This window comes from Notolepis coatsorum, assembly GCF_963971535.1.
Source record: "Notolepis coatsorum genome assembly, chromosome: 5".
Taxonomy (NCBI): domain Eukaryota; kingdom Metazoa; phylum Chordata; class Actinopteri; order Aulopiformes; family Paralepididae; genus Notolepis; species Notolepis coatsorum.
In genome coordinates, this window is record NC_140169.1 from 52704194 (window position 1) to 52722122 (window position 17929).

Sequence of the window (17929 nt, forward strand, 5' to 3'; positions counted from 1 at the left end):
GGTATCCCATTCCACTTTATCCAATCAGGACTCAGGAGAGAGAACCTTAGATCTTTTTATTTCTTTTTTTCTTACCTAATTCATGAAATCTTGTCAAGACAGATTTGCTTACTGCACTGGCAGATTATATATACTTGTTTAAAGCACATATTTGCTTAAAACTACTTTTTTGTTTCTCATTTTTGTCAGACCGTTTGTTTTCAGTGTGGGAGTTATCTCTCCTGGTTGCGTCTATGCTTTTACCAACGCGTTCGTGTTTCCGGGTTCCCGTTTTGCGCTCCGATTGGCCACTGACCTACGCTAGTACGCCCCCCCTCATTTCTACATTTTATACATAATATCCCAGCGTTTCAACCAGCTGCACATTATTATACTCACATTATGTGCTCATTAGAACAAAAAAAATAATTGACGCATATTGGTCAGGAAATGGCGAAACGCTAACGTTATGAAATACCCTGACATTGGGTAGAAATGTAGCGGGGTTAGGGTGACCTATTGACGGGTCTGGGTGAGAGATGCGGGGGGGGGGGGGGCTGCCTCACGTGATGCTGCCCGCCTCGAGGTGCACACAAGCGGCCGCGCGTCTCACATCACCACCACACCTGAACGAATCTACCCCCCCCCCCCCAAATCGGCAGCCCCTCTCGGCTAGAGACATTCGCCCTATATTGTGCCACGCAGTGCATGTGTGTGCACTACCTACTATCTGTTGATACAATTATATAGAAAACGATATATTGTATATAATATATTTTAGGCAGTTTCGTGGCATGAATTGCATTTCGCTGTAGACCGCAGCAGCTGGTGATAGAAATATAGCCCATCTCTCTCCCAGATCCGTCAATAAAGGTCACCCTAACCCCGCTAGACACTGTTGTGATGATACATACATTTTACTCCTGTCATCTATTAGTGCATTCACTTCATGACTCAGTAGTCTTTGGGGCGATTGCCGCCATTAGGTCTGCTATAGTGGCTAGTGACCTTTACCCTTTAGGACTTGGCCTCTTTGTTGTCAATCCCAGAAATTCCTCCGTGCTGCAATTCCAAGAACACGTCTTCACCCTGGAACAAAGTTTGGATTGATTGGCTTGCAGGTAGATAACCTACTACAAGGATCCTCTATCTCTTCAACGATTGGTCAGGACTGATATCTACCATATAGTGCATTATTATTTAATAGGAATATTTTAAGTTTTTGATCTAGCTTCAAAGCCGGGAAGCCAAATTGTGTCCAACTACATTTTGTCTGAATTGACAAGATGAATGATATGACACTGCTGGCCATTTTTAACTCTTAATGTTTTGAGGTGCGACTTCTCTGTTGAAGACGTAAAAAGGACCTTTGACCCCTCGTATTCCACAACAGTAGGTCACAGTAGGTGTGTGTCACACAGGGACGTGTATATATGCAACAGCAGCAGCATAACAAGTCCAGTCCAGTTTACTGCACGAGCCAAATAACAGTAGTAATTGAATCTATGCCATTATATCACGCACAGGTTTCTCACTCGTCAGGTCACGATGATCTGGGGTTCATCCTCTCTCTCTCTTGCACTGGACTTGTCGGGGCTTATGATCATGTTTAGATTTGGCTCAAAATGTCCAGTGCTTTAGTCGGTGCCAGGCGCTGACGTGAACTCTATGTCACCTGTACGGCCTACTGGGAGACAGGCACGTGCACACATAGAGGCTAAGGGGTGCCTGAGCACCTGCCTTTTTGAGCCTCATCAAAAAAGTGCCCTTTTTGAAAAAGAATTAATAAATCTTTTTTTTCTTTTTTTTTATCGTTAAGCTATAGACTGCCCTTCCAACTGAAAAATGTCAGGATAGAATCAAAATATTAGGTAAAGAGAGAGAGATGCCCCATATTCCATTGCAGTTTGCACGGCCTCCTCAGCGTGCCTCTCCGCGGACCTATATATTTTATGCATAGCGTGGGTGGTGATGATGATGATGATAGAAACCGCTGTTGAATGCTGGTATTACACTCATTGAGGGACACGAAGAAGTCAAGTCCGATGGGATTTGGGAATCTCAAATACAAATCGGGATTGGAATAAAAAATGCATTTATATTAAACAATACAGAATATACAGCACTTCTTGGGGTCTGTAGGGTAAGCACTTATTCCCTCCCCCCTGAACATTTATGGAGATGTATGGGCCTTTTAAGTCAGTGATAAAAGTGTCTTTCAAGGATAAGTGAGCTCCTGCACTGATTATTATAGTTCAATATTCAATATTTTATCACCATAACCCCCCAAAAAGCATAAAAAGGGGGCCCCCGCCCGAAAAGGGCCCTTAAAAATTGTGCTCGCGCGCTACGCGCGCTCGGTTAATATATACACACAAGTGTGGTGCCCTTTTCAGCCTTTGAGCACCTGCCCCTCTAAAGTCCTGTGCACGTCCCTGCTGGGAGATATACACTTTCAGGAGGGAGATGACAGGCCTTGTATTAACTACAGCAGCTAATACAGGATGGGGTTATATTGGACGTCGGTGCTTTACTGACGTCGTGTCAGTTACTTGGCTCAGAGAAGAAGGGAAGTGAAAGAGAGGCAAGCAGAAGAACCATGAGGTCGTACAGTATGATTGCTGACAGACAGAGAGACGCAGTTGTGTAAAACAACACACCTTCCCTTTTGTCGGGTTTCTGTTTGAGATCCAGCTCAAGTTCTGTGTCTAGCTTTGTGTGAGACGACGTCGCTGGATGGGGGGAAGTGAACGATTGTAACCTCCTGACCTGAGTCACATCTTTGTCAGATGGTGCCAGTCAGAGGTCTGGGTTCTGTGGTCAGGTCCGTGTTGCCGCCCTCAACCCCCGCAGACTAGACAGACACCCCTCCATTTTCATGAGTCAGTGAGGTTACTACAGTTAACGGTCTCTGGGTCGAAGGTCGCTGAACTGGATCAACAGTTTTACGGAATTCTGTTTTTTTCCGGTGTGCGTTTGTGAGCATATCCCCCGTCATCTGGTTCTGAGTCATAGGTATAATCAGCTGACTGGGATTTGTGCAGTTACCCAGGGATGACATCACACCTGTTAGCGAGAATAATAGGTATTTTCTTTTTAGATGTGAAGCATCTCTATGACCGGCAGTGTCACTCGCTTGCTCCCTCCCTCCCTCCCTCCCTCCCTCCCTCCCTCCCTCCCTCCCTCCCTCCCTCCCTCCCTCCCTCCCTCCCTCCCTCCCTCCCTCCCTCCCTCCCTCCCTCCCTCCCTCCCTCCCTCCCTCACTCACTCACTCACTCACTCCCTCACTCACTCCCTCACTCACTCCCTCACTCACTCACTCACTCACTCACTCCCTCCCTCACTCACTCACTCACTCACTCACTCACAAAAGCATGCAATTCATGAAAATAATAAAAGTTACATTGCATTTTAGAGTCTAATTATTAGCAGTGATTATGTTTCAATTAAAGGTTGACATAAAACATTTTTTGAAATGAGCCAGAGTTGGGGGCTGATCTGAGATCTTCTGGAAGTATATTTCAGCTATAATGACTGAATGCTGCTTCGTCATGTGTTGTTTGAATCCTAGGAAGAACAGTTAGCAGACCAGTCCCGATGACCTAAGAAGTATGCGGGTGCATAGGGTCGAAGCAAGACAGATATCAATTTTGGCACAAGACAAGATTTATAGACAAGTAGAAATTTGAAGTCACTTCTATGACACTGGTAGCCAATGCAGGTACCTGAGAACTGGTGTAATATGTTCAGCTTTCTTTGTTAGACCTCAAGCAGCAGGATTCTGAATGAGTTGTTGTTGCTGTTTTGAGAAGACTGGAATTTGTGGATTTGTTTTCCTAGGTCTTGTTTCGACATGTACCCTCATTGTTGTTACATATTTAAGATGACGATAATAGGCTGCTTTTCGTTGCTGGCGGAAGAAAACCTTATAACTCCATTTAAATAAAAGAATTTTAGAAATCAACTCAGTAGATCATCCATATGTGTTGTTTTTGCAAAGTTGAAACAATGGGAAAGCATTAAACTGATCATCTGTCTAAACCTTGTAACTATATATTCGCCCTCAAATCTGTGTTGGTTTTTTTTCATCTCCTGAAAAGTTGGGTTTTTGGAGTTACAAGGCTTTGTTATTGACTTGATGCAGGCGTTAACATATTGTATACTCAGTAGATAGTAAATTATAACACTACCTTATGCATACTAACTGCACCTTATGTGACACTGTGAATAATGTGAATATTTTTTTTCCAGCTAGTTAGATAGTAAATTATATTGACCAATTGACCTAATTGTTTACACTGCCTGTGTTGTTCTTACTACCTGTACCACCCCCCCCCCTTCCCCCATGCTGCTATGATGCCTGAAATCTCCACTCAGTAGGAGTTAGATCATTTTGTGTACTGTACTGTGTAGGGACTGTCCTGCTCCACTAGGGGCAGGCTTTTCTCATTCACTAGGCTGGGGGCGGGGCTGGCTTTTCTAATTCACAGGAGCGATCTTTTCTACTCTACGTTGGCTTTGAGAGTTGTGAATGAATGAATGAATGAAAACTTTATTTAACAGATTGCAGAATGGGTACAATACAGTACGGCTCAATACATACAATTGTTAAGGGGATGCAGACCTGAGAAAGACGTTTGTCTTGTTTCCATCAGGGTCCCCCATTTTCAATTCATATAGACATTTATGACCTACACAATGAGGTGATGGAATGTCCAGTGTGAACCGTGAGATGATGAAATGTCCAAGTCGTGAACCCAGCACAGCATCCCGGCGCTGGTCACAACACAACACAGGTCCAGACGGAAACACCTCTCCAACAAGCTGGAAAGAAACACAAAATCCCAGGAAAAGTATTTTGCAGAAAAATAACCATCCACCGAAGACCCCAGAACATATACACATAAAAACATATCATAATAACAATAATAAAATAATAATAATAATAATAATAAAATAAGAATAATAATAATAATAAAAATAACAAGATGAATAATAAGAAAAGGAATTAAAAAAAACAACAAAACTGACAGACACAAAAACTTTCTGGAACTCTAAGGACAACACAACCTCTAATGTGTAATATTAACCACAACTTGCCTCTTGACATTGCAGAATCCGGAGATGAAACAGCTTTAATATTTCCCATTACACTACCTAGCTCCACTCGGGAGCTCCAGCAGCTTGTAGATGTGCTAATAGCCTCAGCAACCTAACGTTAGCTGGCTCCAGCAGATCTGGCTTGTCTGCTGAGTGGAGCTAGGTAGCCAGCAGGCTAAATGCTCCGCGAGTACCGCGACGCTGAACTGCCTGGGCCGGTCTGTCTGTCGAATGCATCACAGTTAGACAGTAGCTACTGTTAGCTGCCCTTCCGGATTAGCTTTGAGCTAACTATCTTTCCCGACCCAAAGTATTGTTTATAGTGCATTTCTTGCCACCTTATAGCATTTGTACATTTGTATGACAGTCTATAATGCTCCCGTGAGGTTTTTCCGGACGTTTTGGTAATGATTTTCACTATAAAATCATATTTCTAAATGACAGGAAGTTGATAAACTGGCCGGAATAGCTTTGAGCTAACGATCTTTGCCAATGCATTCCATTCTAAACGTAACATTAGTTGTTCAAAACATTACCCGTCTATATAATTAGTTCCTCAACGTTATATAGACGGGTCATGTTTTGTAAACTAACGTTATGTTTAGAATGGAATGAATACATGGGTCGGGAAAGATAGTTAGCTCAAAGCTAATCCGGAAGGGCAGCTAACAGTAGCTACTGTCTAACTGTGATGCATTTTCTGTTTGCAGTCCAATGTTCACCAAAACACACACCCACACACTTATAATTTGTTCCTCAACGTTATATAGACGGGTCATGTTTTGTAAACTAACGTTATGTTTAGAATGGAATGAATACATGGGTCGGGAAAGATAGTTAGCTCAAAGCTAATCCGGAAGGGCAGCTAACAGTAGCTACTGTCTAACTGTGATGCATTTTCTGTTTGCAGTCCAATGTTCACCAAAACACACACCCACAACTTATAATTTGTTCCTCAACGTTATATAGACAGGTCATGTTTTGTAAACTAACGTTATGTTTAGAATGGAATGAATACATGGGTCGGGAAAGATAGTTAGCTCAAAGCTAATCCGGAAGGGCAGCTAACAGTAGCTACTGTCTAACTGTGATGCATTTTCTGTTTGCAGCCCAATGTTCACCAAAACACACACCCACACACTTATAATTTGTTCCTCAACGTTATATAGACAGGTCATGTTTTGTAAACTAACGTTATGTTTAGAATGGAATGAATACATGGGTCGGGAAAGATAGTTAGCTCAAAGCTAATCCGGAAGGGCAGCTAACAGTAGCTACTGTCTAACTGTGATGCATTTTCTGTTTGCAGTCCAATGTTCACCAAAACACACACCCACACACTTATAATTTGTTCCTCAACGTTATATAGACAGGTCATGTTTTGTAAACTAACGTTATGTTTAGAATGGAATGAATACATGGGTCGGGAAAGATAGTTAGCTCAAAGCTAATCCAGAAGGGCAGCTAACAGTAGCTACTGTCTAACTGTGATGCATTTTCTGTTTGCAGTCCAATGTTCACCAAAACACACACCCACACACTTATAATTTGTTCCTCAACGTTATATAGACAGGTCATGTTTTGTAAACTAACGTTATGCTTAGAATGGAATGAATACATGGGTCGGGAAAGATAGTTAGCTCAAAGCTTATCCGGAAGGGCAGCTAACAGTAGCTACTGTCTAACTGTGATGCATTTTCTGTTTGCAGTCCAATGTTCACCAAAACACACACACCCACACTTATAATTGGTTCCTCAACGTTATATAGACAGGTCATGTTTTGTAAACTAACGTTATGTTTAGAATGGAATGAATACATGGGTCGGGAAAGATAGTTAGCTCAAAGCTAATCCGGCCTGTTTAACCACTAGCTTCTGTTAGCTAATGCTGGCTGAGCAAGGAAACTAACAGTAAACGTTTTTACATGAAATACAGCCCAAAAACCCTGCTGACAAACGTTTGCTTATTAAATACATTCTATACTATAATAATACAAACGTTTCATTGCCTCTCTGTGACGACAAAGTTGTTTAAATAAGGGGAGAAAAGTAGCTAAAACCAATGTATTTGGATGGGACAGGAAGTACCATTGGCAACCGGAAGTCAGCCGGCAGTGCCTACTTTCAGATTGTGCAAGTGGAGAATTTCCCCAAGGGGATCAATAAAGGAATATCTTATCTTATCTTATCTTTATTGATTTCTGACTTGGTTTTTAGACTTTAAAGAAAGGGAATCCTCTTTCTTCAGCCTTTCTTCTTTAGCACCCAAGTCTTGTCTTTGTTCAGTTGGAGGACATTTTGGCACATCAAATCATTGATTTGGTCAATGCACAATTCAGTGCTGCATAGTTATGGTAAATTATCTTGTTATTTTGCATAATTAGGCCTAGCGGGAGGCAGGGGCATGTCGAGGTTGAATAAAAGAGGCAGCAGAATTGATCCTTGAGGAACTCCACAGTTTGCCAAGATACAGTATCTAGTTGCCAATGGAAAACAAAATAGTGCCTGTCTTGCAGATACAGTAGGACCGGAACCAATCAGATAAGACCATGTCGGAGAGTCCAACTTAGTTTTCCAGTCTGTCTAGTTTAGTAGTATTGAATGAAGTGTCAAAAGCAGCTACTCATTGGATCCATGAGTCTCATCTTTACAGCAATGCCCTATTCATGCAATCCTAAGACTGTTCATCACAGTATGCCGAAATTGGCAAATTTGTCATTATTTTTTTTTATTATCTTTTTCCCCCCTCCTTTTTTCCGATTTTTCTCCCATCCCACTGTTAGTCGTTATGCCAATTCCCAACTCCCTTCCTGGTTGTTGCGTACTGTTGGTCCGGGAGGCCGGAGACTGTCACATGCTTTCCTCCGACGCATGTGCAGCCAGCCGGCAGCCAGCCTGGCAGCGCAGATTCTCACCGGGAGGCGTGTAGCTTTATGCCAAGCAAGCAGTGCAAAAATTTACCGTAGTGGCGTGCAGTAATGCGCCTGTCATTTTCCGCCGCCCAGCGCCCAGGTCGCGCGGAAATAGGCTGTCTATTGCCATTCTCTTTGACAAACTCTAACCTTAACCAGCTCCTTAACAACGCCTAAACTTAACCGTTCTAACCTTAACCAACTCCGAAACAATGCCTAACCTTAACCTTAACCTTAACCATGCCTAACCTTAACCATAGAAATTATATTGCCATTCTCTTTGACAAACTCTAACCTTAACCAGCTCCTTAACAGCGCCTAAACTTAACCGTTCTAACCTTAACCAACTCCGAAACAATGCCTAACCTTAACCTTAACCATGCCTAACCTTAACCGGCGAAAGAATACACGTTAAAAAAAAATCACGTTAAAAAATATTTTCAATGGGATTCGAACTCGCCAGCAAACGAGCCATAGGATCCACAGCCATGTGGCCTTGCCAATTGAGCTATTGCTAGATACTGAATAAGGGGCGGTGACTTATATATATTGAGCTCCGCTCGAGGCGGGATCTCATGCGCATGCGCGAGCACGCCGGCGCACGCACGCACCTGAGCGAGCACGCCGCCGCCGGTGCACGCACGGTAGCATTTGTCTGAAAAGAAGGGCGCTTTACCGCACTGGCGTGCGGTGACGAATGCGGAAGCATTTTTGCACTGCTTGCTTGGCATAAAGCTACAGGCCACCGGGAGAGTGTAACGTGTGGAAGGTCACACTACCTCCCTCCAGATCCTACCCTCGCTGTGCAGGCGCGCCCCGACCAAACTGTAGGGGTCGCTGTCCACAACGCCCAGGACCCACCCATCAGCTTTCCCTAGTATGAACGACCAGCCAAGCTGATAGCAACGCCGAGAGCTGGATTCGAACCCAGCGTCTCCAGCGTTGATAGCGAGCGCCTTGCCCTAACCCTAGCTTTATATCTGAACAATAATCGTTAAATGTTAAAACTCATAGCAATGCTGTGTTTGTATCAAGGTGGGTGGGTGGTTTAGTATAGTGTTGAGAGCACTTTAGTCTAGTGGTGAGAGCACTTTAGTCTAGTGGTGAGAGCACTCGCATGCGACAGTTGTTGGTTCGGTTCCCGGGGGTGGTGGTGGTTATTTTGCTATAACATAACGTACATTATGTACCTTTTTTCCTGTGGTCGATTAGTACTTAATTTATGTTTTCTGATGAGACCTTGTTACTAACATAGACCAAGTTGTTAATCGTCTAATGCAGTGGTTCTCAAACTACGGGTCGCGACCCAAAGTGGGGTCGTGGGTAGGTGACTGGGGTTGCACATTGGCAACCAAAAAATAAATCTAGTTCTAACTTTCCCACCTGGCAGCTGTGTGTATTTGCCATGTCTCGCCCATTCATCAACGGAGGCCATTGGGGGGGGCTTTCCAGGCCAAGCATATAAAGCTGATTTGATTAATTTAGGACAGGTATTGTAACCTGGACCCTCGCAATGGATAGGTTTGTTGTCAGAAACGGTGCCAGGTTGGCCGTGTGTTCCAAATGCTGGCAAAAGAAAGGCAGTAGCGACAATGATGACATATGATGAATTGAAAATGGGGGACCCTGATGGAAACAAGACGAAAGTCTTTCTCAGGTCTGCATCCTCTTAACAATTGTATGTATTGAGCTGTACTGTACTGTACCCATTCTGCAATCTGTTAATAAACTTTTCAATCAATCAATCAATCACAACACCAGCACCACTAAAACGAAATGGAAGAACTGTGCTGAAAACTGCAACAACCAGTCAACTGAAAAAGACTACATGCTTTGTTTATTGTTAACACCTATCTCAAACCCTGCCCTCTTTTCTTGATCCTCCAATCACAGCTGTCGCTTACCTCGGACTTCCTTGGGTAAGCGACAGCTGTGATTGGAGGATCAAGAAAAGGGGCAGGGTTTGAGATAGGCAAAGACCGGGAAACCCCACACACTTGCAGAGAGCTTTTGGTTGCCCTGTACCAAAGGTAGTTTCTGTTGTTTTTGGACAAAAGTGCTGCAGAGCAGCTCCATACAATACCGCTGCTGTCAGACGATACTATTTCAAGAGGAATAGACGGCATGGCGGACGATGTTAAGAGCCAAGGTGTGGAAAAACTTAAGCAGAGCCCGTATTTTGCTATTCAACTTGATGAGACCACTGACATCTCTTCTGATGCTCAACTATTAACATTATGTGAGATATGAGCATGATGGACAACTTCAGGAGGATTTTCTGTTTTGTCAAGCTTTACCTGATGCAACTGATTGATTGAAAAATGTATTAACAGATTGCAGAATGGGTACAATACAGTACAGCTCAATACACACAATTGTTTAGGGGATGCAGACCAGAGAAAGACTTTCGTCTTGTTTACATCAGGGTCCCCCATTTTCAATTTATCATAACATATGACACACATGACATACAGATAGACAGTACTGGGGAGGAACTATTCAAACAACTGGATTTGTTTATGACTGACAATGGTCTGGACTGGCAGCGATGTGTGGGGATATGCAGTCACGGTGCAATGACAGGAAAAAACAGTGGGTTGGTTGTTATAGTTCAGTGTGTTGCCCCACACACAGTTTGGACTCACTTAAAGTGATTAATAAAAGCCCCGTCCCGAATGAAATGTGACACAAGAAGCAGGCTCCATGGGCCAAAGAGACTTTTATTCTGGGTGTTAAGATCCCTCTTCAACATTCCTCTGTGACAACAACAACAACACTGGTGGTCCAGAACAGGGCAGCACGGTTGGTACTGGGCTGCTCACTAAGGTCTGATGTGAGCCGTATGCATGCCCGCCTCTCTTGGCTTAACGTTGAAAATAGATTGTCTTTTAATATACTTGTGCTGTTCAAGTTGGTCATGAGCAGTAAAACTCCTGTTTTTATACATAATCAGATTGTTTTTAGTAATACTGTGCACGAGCATTACACTAGAGGTTCCAGTAGTGGGCAGCTTGAATTGCCAGGTCCTAAAACGCTTTAAGGAGATCTTTTATTTTTAGAGCATTAACTCTCTGGAATAACCTGCCTCAAAACCTCTGCTGCATTTACAGTAGAATCACCTTTAAAAAGAATCTTAAATTGTTTTTAAATTGCTTTTAACACTGTAAAGTAATTTTTTGTTTTTGTTTTACATTGTAATGTAATTTTAATGTAATCTTAATTGTTACAGTAGTTTCATTATGCATTGTGTGTACTGACTTTTAATAATTTTGTTTTTGGAATAATAATTGTTTTTGTATGTTTTTTTGTGTGTGTGTGGACCCCAGGAAGACTAGCTGGTTGCTATGGCACCAGCTAATGGGGATCCCTAATAAAATAAAATAAAACACTGCTTCCAGTGCCGCTAAATGCTTGGGGGGGCGGAATGTATTTTCTTTGATGTAGTTAAGATTATAGTTTTTTTTATATATAGGACGGGGGAGGGGGGAGATCAGGAGGAGGGGGGGGGGCTGGTGAGGGGAGAGGAGTTAGGTCAACAGGTTCATCACTTCTGGTCGGGCATGATGTCATCGAGGGACTGGCCCGCCTCCAGGCGCTTCTCCATCTCCACCAGCAGCTTGACGCCGTCGATCACCATCTGCATCAGCTCCACCTCGGAGAAGCCCAGACGGTCGGCGTTAGAGATGTCGAAGATACCCCCCACCGCTGCTGCGTCCACACCACCTGAGGGGAGGAGGGGGAGGAGGAGGGGGAGGAGGGGGAGGGGGAGGAGGGGAGGGAGGGAGGGGAGGAGGAGGGGGGGGGAGGAAAAAGTAAAAATTTTGTTATGAGTGAAATTGAACTTGTCAATAAATGTTTTATCTTGTGACCAAGTTTCAGATGTTAATGTCGCTCAGTTTTGGAGATATGGGGTTTTAAAAACTGCAGTAACTACAAAAATTACACTCAAAACCCAGGCAGACCGCAGTAACTTCCAAACTGAGAAAAATGGCTTTAAAGTTTTTTGACTTGCCATCCAAAATATGTTAGAGGTAGATAGATGATAGTACCCAGATTTAACATGTATTAATGAAGTAATCTTTAGGCATACAAAAATATGACGTAATTATTTTAATTAACCCCAAAAAAGCAGATACTGCACTCTGCTGCACGATTTCCTTAAATACTTATACAGGTAATGTACAGGCAAAGTGCAGTAACTTCAAATACAATGTTGTTTTCCCTCCAGCTTTCATAACTTCACCTAGCCATTTTGAAAATGAAATTTAACACCTGAATATATTGGAATGATGATGATCCAAATAAAATGGCTAGGTTAAGTTATGAAAGCTGGAGGGAAAACAACATTGTATTTGAAGTTACTGCACTTTGCCTGTACATTACCTGTATAATTAATTATTTAAGGAAATCATGCAGCAGAGTGCAGTATCTGCTTTTTTGGGGTTAATTAAAATAATTACGTCATATTTTTGTATGCCTAAAGATTACTTCATTAATACATGTTAAATCTGGGTACTATCATCTATCTACCTCTAACACATTTTGGATGGCAAGTCAAAAAACTTTAAAGCCATTTTTCTCAGTTTCACTGTTTGGAAGTTACTGCTGTCTGCCTTGACAGGGCAGTATAGTATGAGGTAGTTGAGAAGAAAAAGAATCAAAGAAAAATGAAAGCGATCATCTTCTTTTCGACATTAGACGGCCAAAATACTGTAACATGTCTGGCAGCTGTCAAACAGCGCCCTCTAGGGAAAAGAGCCCTGCTTGGTACTGCACCATGTGTACATGTTTTGCTCTGATGTGTGCGTTGGAGTTTAGTAACCATTACAGTGTATTTCTCCAGACCTCTCTTGTAGGGCTGTCCCTAGGCTGGTAAAGATATGCCTCCTAAAGTGTGTAAACGGAAGTACAGGAAGTACAGGCTACAGGCTTTCCGGTTTCGACAAAACAATTATAGAAACGTGTGAAGTGCACAATATTTCCTTGTTTAAGCCACTGCAACGGCTTTGCCTGAAGAATTTACTACATGACCGGGACATTCTAGCTTGTTTGCCGACAGGATTCGGGAAAAGTTTGGGCCGTTCGGAGGCAGCTTCCAGGGGAAGTACATACACCGGAAATTCTACCCCATAGACACTTTCGGCCGTAGTGCTTTACCAGGCTTTATCTCACGGAGGAGATACAACTGGGAACGAGGTTAGGCTGTCCCCGACTAAGGATTTGGATAGTCGACTTTGATTGGCCGAAATTTACAGAGTCAATTAAAAAAAAATTCAAAATGTCATTCCATTTGGACTGTGGGGGGTGCTTAATGTCTGAAGGAGTCGACTGAAGGCTGTGAAAGCATGCAATTGGTCCACTGATGGATACATCTTGATATTCGTCTGGTCTAGTGTGTTCATTAGATGGGTGAAATCCTCTTTCAGTGCCTTCAGTGTTTTCTTATGAAGTTAGCCTCGCTGGTATGCGTGCCATTAGCGTTAGCCACGCTTCTAGGCCCCTTTGCTTTTGGAAATAATAAAAATAATTATAAAAAAAAGAAAGTATTATAATATATATTTTATTTAATTCTTTTGCATTCGACTAAGAGGTTGGCAGTCGACTACGGCTCCTTTTAGATCAATTAGTCGACTAATCGGGGTCAGCCCTCTCTCGCCAGCAGCTCCAACACACACACAGCAGACCATAATTAATCCCCAAGGGGATCAATAAAGGAATATCTTATCTTATTTTATTAAGAAGTAAACAAAGAGCAACACCAAACGGGGCTCTCTCTTGCCTAGAGGTCTGCGTTTAACGGCATTACAGATTATACCTTTAGATGTAAAGACACATCTGAATCATCCCTTCAATAACGGCTCCTCAAATCACTTACATTGCATCAAAATACACCCATAGAATTTTGACCACAAAGAATGCCTTTAGTGTAATGTAATGTGACCTGTGCTTAAAGGTTACAACAGTAGTATTGGTTATGTATTTGTACCTGTGCTTAAAGGTTACAACAGTAGTATTGGTTATGTATTTGTACCTGTGCTTAAAGGTTACAACAGTAGTATTGATTATGTATTTGTACCTGTGCCTAAAGGTTACAACAGTAGTATTGGTTATGTATTTGTACCTGTGCTTAAAGGTTACAACAGTAGTATTGGTTATGTATTATTTTGTACCTGTGCTTAAAGGTTACAACAGTAGTATTGATTATGTATTTGTACCTGTGCTTAAAGGTTACAACAGTAGTATTGGTTATGTATTTGTACCTGTGCCTAAAGATCAGTAGTATTGGTTATGTATTTGTACCTGTGTTTAAAGGTTACAACAGTAGTATTATGTATTTGTACCTGTGCTTAAAGGTTACAACAGTAGTATTGATTATGTATTTGTACCTGTGCTTAAAGGTTACAACAGTAGTATTGGTTATGTATTTGTACCTGTGCCTAAAGATTACAACAGTAGTATTGGTTATGTATTTGTACCTGTGTTTAAAGGTTACAACAGTAGTATTATGTATTTGTACCTGTGCTTAAAGGTTACAACAGTAGTATTGGTTATGTATTTGTACCTGTGCTTAAAGGTTACAACAGTAGTATTGGTTATGTATTTGTACCTGTGCCTAAAGGTTACAACAGTAGTATTGATTATGTATTTGTACCTGTGCTTAAAGGTTACAACAGTAGTATTGGTTATGTATTTGTACCTGTGCCTAAAGGTTACAGTAGTAGTATTGGTTATGTATTTGTACCTGTGCCTAAAGGTTACAGTAGTAGTATTGGTTATGTATTTGTACCTGTGCCTACAGGTTACAACAGTAGTATTGGTTATGTATTTGTACCTGTGCCTAAAGGTTACAACAGTAGTATTGGTTATGTATTTGTACCTGTGCCTAAAGGTTACAACAGTAGTATTGGTTATGTATTTGTACCTGTGCTTAAAGGTTACAACAGTAGTATTGATTATGTATTTGTACCTGTGTTTAAAGGTTACAACAGTAGTATTGGTTGTGTATTTGTACCTGTGCTTAAAGGTTACAACAGTAGTATTGGTTATGTATTTGTACCTGTGCCTAAAGGTTACAACAGTAGTATTGGTTATGTATTTGTACCTGTGCTTAAAGGTTACAACAGTAGTATTGGTTATGTATTTGTACCTGTGCCTAAAGGTTACAACAGTAGTATTGATTATGTATTTGTACCTGTGCTTAAAGGTTACAACAGTAGTATTGGTTATGTATTTGTACCTGTGCCTAAAGGTTACAGTAGTAGTATTGGTTATGTATTTGTACCTGTGCCTAAAGGTTACAGTAGTAGTATTGGTTATGTATTTGTACCTGTGCCTACAGGTTACAACAGTAGTATTGGTTATGTATTTGTACCTGTGCCTAAAGGTTACAACAGTAGTATTGGTTATGTATTTGTACCTGTGCCTAAAGGTTACAACAGTAGTATTGGTTATGTATTTGTACCTGTGCTTAAAGGTTACAACAGTAGTATTGATTATGTATTTGTACCTGTGTTTAAAGGTTACAACAGTAGTATTGGTTGTGTATTTGTACCTGTGCTTAAAGGTTACAACAGTAGTATTGGTTATGTATTTGTACCTGTGCCTAAAGGTTACAACAGTAGTATTGGTTATGTATTTGTACCTGTGCCTACAGGTTACAACAGTAGTATTGGTTATGTATTTGTACCTGTGCCTAAAGGTTACAACAGTAGTATTGGTTATGTATTTGTACCTGTGCCGCGCTTCTGAAGCCTCAGCCTCTTGAGGATCTCCTCGAACTTCTCGTGCTTGCTGACGCTGGGCAGCTTGACGTGCACTCCGGCGCGCAGCCCGGTGCCCAGGTTGGAGGGGCAGGTGAGGACGTAGCCCAGGTGCTCGTTCCACATGAACTCGTGACCCTTGTCCTTGAACAGGGACTCGATCTGCGCGGGGGGAGGGGGTCAGAACTGTGGTTAGTAACAAAGCATGGATTGATTTGAATGAATTAATGATTTTATTTCTGTCTTTTTTTTTTTTTTTTTTTTTACAAAGCATAGTAGTAGAACTTCCAAAAGAAATATCTAATTAAATGACCGAAAAGGTGTAGGTTGAAGCTGAGGCTTATAATACATTACACTATTTACACACAAAAAATTGGGTTGTCAGTCAGGGTGTAAACAGTACCTTGGTGAGGCCTGTATGGTGTCAGTCAGGGTGTAAACAGTACCTTGGTGAGGCCTGTATGGTGTCAGGGTGTAAACAGTACCTTGGTGAGGCCTGTATGGTGTCAGGGTGTAAACAGTACCTTGGTGAGGCCTGTATGGTGTCAGTCAGGGTGTAAACAGTACCTTGGTGAGGCCTGTATGGTGTCAGTCAGGGTGTAAACAGTACCTTGGTGAGGCCTGTATGGTGTCAGGGTGTAAACAGTACCTTGGTGAGGCCTGTATGGTGTCAGTCAGGGTGTAAACAGTACCTTGGTGAGGCCTGTATGGTGTCAGGGTGTAAACAGTACCTTGGTGAGGCCTGTATGGTGTCAGTCAGGGTGTAAACAGTACCTTGGTGAGGCCTGTATGGTGTCAGTCAGGGTGTAAACAGTACCTTGGTGAGGCCTGTATGGTGTCAGTCAGGGTGTAAACAGTACCTTGGTGAGGCCTGTATGGTGTCAGGGTGTAAACAGTACCTTGGTGAGGCCTGTATGGTGTCAGTCAGGGTGTAAACAGTACCTTGGTGAGGCCTGTATGGTGTCAGTCAGGGTGTAAACAGTACCTTGGTGAGGCCGGTGCAGAAGCGATTGAACACCTCCTTCATGTTGCCTCCCTTCTGCATGGAGATCACGCGCAGGTGGTCCTCCTCGTTCACCCACACCAGGAAGGTCTTGTTGTCGTTGTGCCTGACGGAGGAGGAGGAGGAGGAGGAGGAGGAGGAGGAGGAGGAGGAGGAGGAGGAGGAGGAGGAGCACCGTCTATTACCAAGTCACCAATGTTGCCAACACTAGGTGGTGCTGTCTGACTTCCTTGTGTATATATTAGGGATGTTCGATATTGGCTTTTTTACCGATATCCGATATACCGATATTGTCCAACTCTTAATTTCCGATACCGATACCAACCGATACCGATATATGTGGGGTTTCCCCCCCCAAAAAACTGAATCATTTCAGGTAATTAACATTACATATCTCTTGTCGTGGAATTAACACATTATGCATACTTTTGACAATAAATAAATAAGAATTTGTTCTTACTTGCTTGTCTGGGTAAATAAAGGTTAAATAAATGTAAAAAAATATATATATATTTAACTGATACCGATAATTTTCGATATTACATTTTAATGCCAATATCGGCCGATAATATCGGACATCCCTACTTTGTACTTTTGCATTTTGTCTTGCATAAGTGTCAAGAATAGATGATTATGTTTGGCACTGTGCTGTGTGTATGTGCATGTTATGTTTCATTTCTACGTGTATGTATTTTGCACTCTTTATGCTGTGTGTCCTGTGCATGTTGTGTGGCATTTTACGTGTTGTGTATATTTTGAACTCTTGCACTGTTTGTATTTCATGTGTTTTGGATAAGACTACAGATGGAAATTAGCTTCTGCTAAATCTGGTGCAAACATATTTTCATGTAATAATGATTAGTGATTAATGCACATTGTCTATACATTTTTATTTATTTTTTTATTACTGTCGAAAACAGCCTCCTCTTCCTCAAAGAACCAGTTTTGTCTTAGTTGACCAAGACTTTGTTGATTAGGCTTTTTTATGCGTTTTCCTCCCACCTCTAGTAAGCACTATGTTTTAAAATGATGCACACACACAAACACACACACACACACACACACACACACACACACACACACACACACACACACACACACACTTGACCTCAATGCCTCCTAGGGTGGAACCTGTGGCCACTAGAGGGCGGGGAATTTTGTGGACCAACCAACCA

At 42.1% G+C, this 17929-nt stretch overlaps 1 protein-coding gene across 1 annotated transcript in view; it reads right to left on the reverse strand.

The window, feature by feature from the left end:
- Nucleotides 1–11535: 11535 nt before the first annotated feature.
- Nucleotides 11536–17929, reverse strand: part of LOC311228186 (creatine kinase, testis isozyme-like) — a gene marked incomplete at both ends in the record, with an annotated part of 7833 nt that continues 1439 nt past the window's right edge. Inside the window, 3 exons of the mRNA XM_084314098.1 lie at nucleotides 11536–11714; nucleotides 15724–15913; nucleotides 16737–16932. Of these exons, the coding sequence (XP_084170224.1) occupies nucleotides 11536–11714; nucleotides 15724–15913; nucleotides 16737–16932 (565 nt within the window). The remainder of the gene's footprint in view (nucleotides 11715–15723; nucleotides 15914–16736; nucleotides 16933–17929) is intronic.